Source organism: Rhincodon typus, unplaced genomic scaffold (genome assembly GCF_021869965.1).
Source record: "Rhincodon typus isolate 14 unplaced genomic scaffold, sRhiTyp1.1 hic_rhity00006989, whole genome shotgun sequence".
Taxonomy (NCBI): Eukaryota; Metazoa; Chordata; class Chondrichthyes; order Orectolobiformes; family Rhincodontidae; genus Rhincodon; species Rhincodon typus.
In genome coordinates, this window is record NW_025972627.1 from 1 (window position 1) to 9,583 (window position 9,583).

The 9,583-nt window shown below is 41.7% G+C and overlaps 1 protein-coding gene across 1 annotated transcript; it reads right to left on the bottom strand.

The window, feature by feature from the left end:
• Nucleotides 1-879: 879 nt before the first annotated feature.
• On the bottom strand, nucleotides 880-8,747 carry LOC125482194 (cyclin-dependent kinase 12-like). Its single transcript, XM_048594203.1, has 4 exons — nucleotides 8,645-8,747; nucleotides 6,860-6,976; nucleotides 5,499-5,630; nucleotides 880-1,404 (listed from the first exon to the last, which is right to left on the bottom strand). Exons 2-4 carry the CDS (start codon nucleotides 6,907-6,909, stop codon nucleotides 1,188-1,190), a joined length of 399 nt encoding a protein of 132 aa, XP_048450160.1. The 5' UTR covers nucleotides 6,910-6,976; nucleotides 8,645-8,747; the 3' UTR covers nucleotides 880-1,187.
• Between the last annotated feature and the right edge of the window lie 836 nt (nucleotides 8,748-9,583).

Sequence of the window (9,583 nt, forward strand, 5' to 3'; positions counted from 1 at the left end):
AGAAAATTTTCTGAAGAAGGGTCTAGGCTCGAAACGTCAGCTTTCCTGCTCCTCTGATGCTGCTTGGCCTGCTGTGTTCAGCCAGCTCTACACCTTGTTATCTCTGCTTACTTTCAGTGACTGGTGTACAAGGACGCCTAGATCTCGTTATAAACAAAAACTGAAATCGCAAGAGAAACTCAGCAGGTCAGGCAGCATCTGTGGAGAGAAAATAAAGTTAACATTCAAGTCCAGTCTTTCTTCAGAAAAGGTCTTGTTGCTCCTCCCTCTTTCTCAATCCATCGGCATTCAGATAATAGCATTCAGTTAAAAATGAAGAAGGTCTGACTTCAAAATAAGAACTGATTTTCATCTGGTGTTTTGTTTCTATTACCCCCTCACCCTCTGGCTTTGCTTCACCTTAATATGATGTATGGTTACATTCCACTGTGTGGAACACCACAGGACATTACTATAACATAGTATAGGGCGGCACGGTGGCTCAGTGGTTAGCACTGCTGCCTCACAGCGTCAGGGATCCGGGTTCAATTCCACCCTCGGGCGACTGTCTGTGTGGAGTTTGCACATTCTCCCCGTGTCTGCGTGGGTTTCCTCTGGGTACTCTGGTTTCCTCCCACAGTCCAAAGATGTGTACGTTAGGTGGATTGGTCATGCTAAATTGCCCATTGTGTTCAGGGGTCTGTAGATTAGGTGGGTTATAGGGGGATGGGTCTGGGAGGGATGTTGGGCCCAAGGGCCTGCTTCCACACTGTATGGATTCTATGATTCTATGAACATTAGTTATAGTAACACCATATAACATTACTAAAGGTGAAAGGAACCTGTAGGGATAACAAGTGTAACATAAGCTAACTAGAAAACATTCCAGGAGGAGCAGTCGGTTCTAAAAGCACTACAAAAGCTTTGTCATTGTCAATTTCAACCTGTCCTGAAACTATAATGCAATCAATGGAGCATTAGTTAGTATTGCATGTGTAGCAGTATCAGAGAAATTTTGCAAACTGTTCTGTAAGAACATTTGTACCGATCATAGAGAGAGATCCAACAACAGAATAGTTGGTACGACAGCTGGACTTTGCTATCAATCTGATTGAACACAAAACCTTTCAAACATAATCACATATTCCCAGAAATAGATACCTAAATCTCCCATATATTCTGAGTAATCTGACCATGGTCATTTTCACTCAGACAGACTCACCGCCCACATCTGTGATGCTGCTCTGTGGTTTACTCTGTCCCAATGGAACAGTCTGTGGAGTGCTGTTCCTACTTTCATCAGTGCTGATCACGGTTTCCTTACGCGCAGTCTTCTGCAAAGGCGGATCTTCAACAATTCCTGCTTGTTTCTGTCGCCGACGCTTTTTACTCCAGAGCTCATGGCAATCCTGCCAGTGAGGAAGGCTGAGAAGGAAAATTATATAAAGTACACGTGATAAACAACTAGAGTGAAATTCTGCAGCTGTTCAAAATCTGAAACAGTACTTTCCATTTTTATGTGAAGTAGCAAATATAACCTGTATTCAAAAATAGAGAGAGGCAGAAAAGTGGAAACTATAGGCCAGTTAGCTTAATGTCTGTTGTGGGCAAGGTGTTAGAGTTGATCCTCAAAGAGCTTATAGATGCACATTCAAGATAATCGAGAAAAGTCATCATGGTTTTATGAAACAGATATCGCATTAAACCAGTTTATTGGAATTGTTGAAGGAGTAAGCACTCTGGAAAATGTACTGCACCTGTATCTCTGAAGCAAATATAGAGAGTACAGGGTCAACATGTTCCAATAAAGGAAAGGGGTAGGACCATCAAATCCTGTGAACTCTGGATATCAAGGGATATACAGCATTGGATTAAGAGAAAAAGGTTGGCTTACGTCAGATACTAAGGGCTCAAAACAGTTGAAGCAAGAGGGAGTTTAAAAGGAGATTAGGAGAACTAAAAGGGGACATGAAAGGATACTGCCAAGCAAACTAAAGTAAAATCCTAAGTTGTTTTACAGGTACATTAAGGGTAAAAGGATAACTAGGGAAACAAGAGGACCCATTAACAACCACAGTGATAATTTATGCATGCAACCAGAAGATGTACATAGGGTTCTAAGTGAATACTTTGAGCTGCTGTTCACTAGTGACAGGGTCAAATGATATGGGAACTGAAATCAGGGAGAAGACCTTGAAACAAAGAAATTAGCACAGACAAAGAGGAGGTTCTGAGCGGTGTGGCTCCTAAAAGCAGATAAATCTCCAGGGCTAGATGAAATGTTTCTCAGGTTACTGACTTAGGCAAGGGAAGAAATAGGGTTCTGGCAATAATTTCCAATTCCTCTGTGGCCACAGGAGAAGTACCAGAGGACTGGAGAACAGCCAATGTGGTACCGTTGTTCAAAATGGGAGCAAGGGAAAAATCAAGAAACTTTAGGACCATCAGCCTAACCTAGAGAAACTGTTAGAAGCTATTCTGAGCAACAGAATTAATCCATACTTGGACAGGTAGGGTTAATCAAGTACAGTTGGTTTGCTTTTGTTAAGGGACGTCTTGTCTGACCAACTTAATCGAATTTTTCAAAGAGAGGCCCAGGTGTGTAGGACAGGGTAAAGCTTTTGACATGGTCTATGTGGACTTCAGCAAGGCTTCTGATCAGTTCTGACAGACTGATAAATAAGGTAAGAGCCCATAGGATCCAAGAAAATCTGGAAAATTGGATAAGTGGCATGAAGCAGAGGGTGATGGCTGACAGGTGTTTTTCCAACTGTAAGTGGGTCCAGTAGGATTCTAAGCAGTCAGTGTTGGGCCCCTTGCCATTTCTGATTTATATAAATGATTCAGACTTGAACGTAGGAGGGTTGATTAATGAGTTCGCAGATAATACAAAAATTGGTGGGATGGTAAATAGTGAGCAGGATCGCCTTAGATTACAGGAGGATACAGACAGGCTGATCAAATGGAATTCAATTCGGATAAAAGTGAGGTGATGCACTTAGGTAAGACAAACAAGTCAAGGGAATGGACAATGAAAGGGAGGACCCTGGGAAGTACCGAGGATCAGGAGGACCTTGGTGTGTACGTACACCAATCCCTTGAGGTATCAGGACAGGTGGGTAACGTGGTCAAAAAGGCATATGGTATACTTGCCTTTATTAGCCAAGGCAAGTTTAAAATCAGGGAGGTTTTGCTGGAACTGTCTCAAATATTGGTTAAACTACAGCTAGAGTATTGCGAGCAGTTCCAGAATTCGCATTTTGGAGGGATGTGATAGCACTGGAGAGGTTGCAGAGGAGATTTACCTGGATGATGCCTAGGCTGGAGTGTTTCAGTTATGAAGAATAATTGGATAGATTAGGGATGCTTTCCTGAGATCAAAGGATATTGAAAGGGGTTATGATTGAGATGTGTAAAATTATAAGGGGCAAAGACAAGATAGACAGGAAGAAACATTTCCCCTTGATGGAGGGATCAATGGCCAAGGGGTATAGATTTAAAATAAGGGGCAGAATGTTTACAGGAGGTGTGAGGAATAATATTTTTACCCAGAGGGAGGTTGGAATCTGGAACTTACTGCCTGTCTGAGTGTGAGAGGCAAAAACCCTCATAACTCATATTTAAATAAGGCGTTTGATAAGGTTCCCCATGGTAGGCTCATGCAGAAAGTAAGGAGGCATGGGATAGGGGGAAATGTGGCAGATTGGATTCAGAATTGGCTGACCCTTAGAAGAAAAAGGGTAGTAGTGGACGGAAAATATTCAACATGGTGCTCAGTTATGAGTGGCGTACCACAAGGATCTGTTCTGGGTCCTCTTCTATTTGTGATTTTTGTAAATGATTTGGATGAAGGAGTGGAAGGCTGGATTAGTAAGTTTGCAGACGATACGAAGGTGGGTCGAGTTGTGGGTAGTTCGGAGGGCTGTTTTAGGTTACAAAGGGACATTGATAGGATGCAGAGCTGGGCTGAGAAGTGGCAGATGGAGTTTAACCCTGAAAAGCGTGAGGTGATTCATTTTGGAACAACAGATTTGAAAGCAGAATACAGGGTTAACGGCAAGATTATTGGCAGTGTGGAGGAGCAGTTCCCTGAAAGCTGCCACCCAGGTGGATAGAGTTGTTAAGAAGGCGTATGGTGTGTTAGCTTTCACTAATAGAGGGATTCAGTTCAAGAGCCGTGAAGTTATGCTCCAGCTAAACAAAACCCTGGTTCGGCCACATCTGGAGTATTGTGTCCAGTTCTGGTCACCTCATTACAGGAAAGATGTGGAAGCATTGGAAAAGGTGCACAGGAGATTTACCAGGATGTTGCCTGGAATGGAGGGAAGGTCTTACGAGGAAAGGTTGAGAGAGCTAGGGCTTTTCTCTTTAGAACGATGAAGGACGAGGGGTGACTTGATAGAGGTGTACAAAACGATCAGAGGTATAGATAGAGTGGACAGCCAGGGACTTTTTCCTATGGTGGAGGTAGCTATTACGAAGGGGCATAGTTTTAAAGTGAGTGGAGGTAGATATAGGGGAGACGTCAGAGGTAGGTTCTTTACTCAGAGCGTGGTAGGGGCGTGGAATGCATTGCCGGGGAGGGTAGTGGAGTCGGCCTCATTAGGGGCATTTAAGCGGCTATTAGATAGAGCTATGGATGATAGTATAAGGTAGGGGTGGAGGCTAGACAGACCCTAGGTTTAGGGTAAAAGTTCGGCACAACAGCATGGGCCGAAGGGCCTGTACTGTGCTGTACTGTTCTTTATTCTATGTTCTAACATTTAGAAGTATTTAGATGTGCACTTGCAATTCCAAGGCATACAAGTCTATGGGCCAAGTGCTAGAAAATGGTTAGGTGGTTGTTTTCAATCAGGTGCGGACATGATGGGCCGACAGGCCGTTTTCTTTTCTGTAGATCTCCATGACTTTATTCTGCCCATGTTACAATGCTGCCCTTGCATACTTCAACGTTACACAACAGCCTTTATGTGGAACCTTGTCAAAATGCCTTCTGGAAATCAAGTGGATTCCCTGCGGCAGATCTGATCAAGCATGCTGTGACCTAACCTTGCATCTCCATAAACACATCTAAGATTTCCAGGAGCAGCTTCCAGTCCAACAGTGACGGCTATGGAGCACATTCAGCAACTGTGGCAGCCCAGTCACCAAGGACTGGAATTTTCATCACAGAATTTTATATCGTACAATGTATTATATGCTGATATATACTATGCAAACTTTAATAACTGTATGCTGGAAATCATTATGCTGCTTTATTGTTTGTTTCTACTGACACCTGGGGTTATGCTAATATTCAAACATTTAAATGTAATTACATTGGAAATAATTTGCAAAGTACTATCTTTGAATATTGGATGTGGTCTCATGTATATAGAAATTACAAATTAAACATTTTAGGCAGAAGAAAAAATATGAGAACATAAACACAATGTTAAAACTTTAAGAGAAAATGACATAAAATACCACCATTTCCTAAGTCTCTCAAATACAGATTAGCTGTTGGCACTGATACTTACTCAGGAGGAGGCATTTTCGTGGGGTCCACATTTTTCAAGAAATCACTCTGCAGGGTCTGCTCAGCAGTGCAACGTTTGCTGGGGTCAAGGGTCAACATATGATCGAGCAAATCCAGAGCAGGGACAGGAATACTGTAGAAATAGTAAATATCCACATTCTTACATCAGAAAGAGCAACTGGGTTCAACTCTACTAACCCAGGGGTACTGGGTCCATATCAAAGTCTCATGAGCACGTGGCTTAAACTGAAAGATACAAGGAAGGCACAGCAAAACATAAAAAAGAAACACACTGTGTTCATCGCCACCTTTCTGAAGATGATTACTAAAGTGTAATCAATACTGGCCTAGCCTGCAACACCCACATCCCATGAATGAATAAAAAAAATCATCAGCTGCCTAAGTGATACCAGCCATAGGTAACACCTAGAATTAAAGTATCTGCTGCCACATAAACAAATCTAGCCAATGTTCTAACCACAAACTGCAAGCATCACTGTCCACTCGAGTTATGGAAACCAGATAATTTAAAAATCCACATCTAGCACACTGTACACCAAACATGTTTAAGCTTGATTTATTCTGCATGCATTTCAGTGACTTCTTCTCGTTATTGCTAAAGCCATCCTTGTCGCTCATACATCTGCCTGATCAGACTGGCATCTCAACAATTTGATGTAGCCCAGCTGCCAATTGTGTATTTACTCCTAGGACAGGTCCAGCAAAGGGTTGGATACAGCCTAAAGCTCCTTCTACACTATTCCTATCAAACACTCCCAGGACAGCTGCAGCACAATGTTAGATACCAAATAAAGCTTCCACTACATGGTTAACAACCTTGCAGAGAAATTAGAGGAGTTATAATGGAGACTTTAATAATCCTAAATTATGTTGGAATAATAGTACAGTAGTGTAAAGTGCAGAGAATGGAAGAGTTTTTGTAGAGATAGTGGGAACTGCCAATGCTGGAGAATCTGAGATAACAACGTGTAGAGCTGGATGAACGCAGCAGGTCAAGCAGCATCAGAGGAGCAGGAAAGCTGACGTTTCGGGTCTGGACCCTTCTTCAGAAACGTCCAGAACCGAAACGTCAGCTTTCCTGCTCCTCGGATGCTGCCTGGCCTGCTGTGTTCCTCCAGCTCCACAATGTGTTATCTCTGACTCCAGCATGGGCAGTTCTTTCTACATCTAGAGATAGTGTCATGTTCCCTTTACTCTATCCCCATCAAACACACCCAGGACAGGATAACACGACGTTAGAGTAAAGCTCCCTCTATACTGTCCTTTTATGCACTCCAAAGAACAGGGTGGCATCTACTGCAGTGACCTCCTGCTGTCACATTGACTGTTGTTGAAGCTTACAAGGAAAACTCTTCACGAAGCCGTCTCCGATACTGCTTCTTCGGTTTCATCGTGTGAAAATATGGCAGCTTAATGACATCAGGCCAAGCAGCAGGACAAGGGCTGCCACATAATCGACTGAGGAAACAAAAGCACATTGCAGAGTTATCATCTTCAATCATAAAAAAACCACAGTGAAACCTTTCACAAATCATTCATTTTTTTAACAATACCAGACATGACCAATGTCTATTGAGCAAAACATGCCCAACTGGACGTGATTGAGGAAATCAACTGAAATTGTCCAACTGTCAGAGTACAACTGTCATGTGCATGAGCTCCCCAAAGAATAATTACAACAAGAAACTACATTAGTCACAGGATGTGTTGTTACACAATTTGCAAGTATATAAATAGGAGAGCAGCTAAAATAAATACTGGTCCTTCAGAAGCAGAGACAGGAGAAATTAGCATGGAGAATGAGTAAATGACAGAGATACTGAATGAGTATGTTGTGTCTATCTTCAGAGTAAAAGATACAACTTACATCCACAAATAGTGAGTTTAATAAGCCTGATTGATGTCAGTCACCAGGAAATTGCTGGAGCCTCTTAAGGAAGTCCTGACAATGCACTTAAAATAAATTACAGTAATTTCTGACAAAGTCAACATTGTTTTATGAAAAGGCTATCAGGTTTGATAAACTTAATAGATGTTTTTGAGAAGTAACTAATAAGGCAGATAAAAGAGATCCAGTAGATGCAATACAATTGTATTTCTAAAAGAGATTCAATAAGATACCACACAAATACACAAGATAACAGCTCAGGGAGTTATTGGTAATATATTAGCTTGGATATGGGAGTGATAATGGACAGGAAACAAATTGTGGCATATACAAATTAGCAGGTTGTGACCACTGTATGTCACAAGGCTCAGTTCTGGGCTATCATCATTTGGAATTATGTTGGTTACTTAGACGAAAAGATGGAGAGTAATTTATCTATGTTTGCTGATGATATAAAGCAAGTTAGGAATTATAAAGTTGCGAAATTCAGCAAAAATTGACAAGATTGGCTCCTATGATGAGAGCTGAATAAATCAGATCGATGTTCTCTGGGGTTTAGAAGAACGAGGTGATTTCATTGAAGCATACAAGATTCTGAAGGGGCTTCTAACAGCCCTTAACAGCTTCCGACACTGAGAGGTTATTTGGAATAAGGAGCTGATCATTTAGGATGTGATGAGAAATTATTTCACTGAAAGGGATTTGAATCTTTGGAATTCTCTCCTTCAAAGGCTTATGGATGGTCTATCATTGCATATTTAGGCAGATGTGTGGTTCCTCAGGGAATCAGGAGACATGGAGAGCATTCGGGGAAGTGGAGCTGAAGATGTTTAGCCATGATTGTATTAAATGACAGAGCAGGTTTGATAGGTCAAATGGTCTACTCCATTTCTTATGGTCTAATGTTATATAGCTGCGCACTGCCAGTGTCAGTAGGGCAAGTGTCACTCATTGTGTAACCACACATATCATAGCCCTATCAAGATTACGGCACAGATAGGGCAGACGTCCACCTTATGGCTGTGTTAATTCACTAAGAGCTGTCTCTTTTAAAGAAAAAGATAGATTGCTGGGTGGACGACCACTCAAATTTTCAGTTGCCGCTTCAAGCAACAGTTGGGATATTGTCAAAATTATTGATTAAATCGGAACAACCCTATGCAATGCATGGAGTTAGCAATGGTTAACTGTAGGAAGATTATTAACCACCATTAGAACTTTTTAAATTCACCTCCTACCTGATTAGCTCAAGTTGTGCCAGCTCCTGATTGGCCTGAAAGATTGGTTTTTTAGTGAAGAGTTCCCCCAGAATACACCTGCAGACAGACAAGAGTTAACAAGCTAATCACATGCAGGTCTCCGCCTCACAGCAATCAGACTGTTTCAGCAGCATAACTAGGCCTTTGAAACTGCCACCATCTACAACTTATTGTGGAATTTCTTTATAACAAGGGGAAGTCTCCTTATCATTGTGGAATTTCACTTTGTGCCAAACCTCTGATACACCAAAAGCAGGAAATGAGATTTACCTCACTCTTCACGTAAGGACAGCATCATTTTATGCTGAGCCCTCACCTGTAACCCAATTTGATTGGGTTAAATGATCTGTGATTCTCCCATTTTTCATCCTCATGCTTCTTGTACAAATGTTTGTTTCTGCCCCAACCCTCTCGTATGTCTTCTTCTTAAAGTTCTTCCTCCTAGCATCAGTCACTTGCTATATATCATATGTTCTCTGACAGGAGCTCACTCCTCCAAGCCTCTCAATCTCCCCTCCTTTTACAGTATTTCTTACTCTTCATCATAATCTGCAGCATCAAATCTCAGGCCTTTCTGCATTTAAATAGCAAAACAGTTATCACAGCTTTTTCGATTTTGGTTTGAACTCTTATGAAGTAAAGGGCAGCATAAAATTGAAAAAGTAAAATTAAAAGGAAGAGCTTACAAAAATGCAAAAAACAGCACAGACCCTGCTGAATGGGAAAGATACAAAGACCAGCAATGGGCCATAAAGCAGCTTACATGTGTTACCAAAAGGGATTATGAAATGAAACTTGCAAGGGACATCAAAGTCAATAAGAAGAAAATGTATAGTTGTGCAAAGGGGAAGCGGTTGATCAGGAACAATGGAGATAGCAAGCACTGAAGATGCCGGAGTCAGAGTCAATACAGTGTGG

What these genes read in the sequence shown, in the direction of transcription:
- LOC125482194 (XM_048594203.1), bottom strand. Translation starts at nt 6,909, where the DNA reads ATGAAACCGAAGAAGCAGTATCGGAGACGGCTTCGTGAAGAGTTTTCC. An exon ending in CTTCGTGAAGAGTTTTCCTT is followed by an intron (nt 5,631 to 6,859) that starts GTAAGCTTCAAC and finishes CTATTTCTACAG; the next exon opens with TATTCCTGTCCCTGCTCTGG. An exon ending in ACGAAAATGCCTCCTCCTGA is followed by an intron (nt 1,405 to 5,498) that starts GTAAGTATCAGT and finishes TTTCCTTCTCAG; the next exon opens with CCTTCCTCACTGGCAGGATT.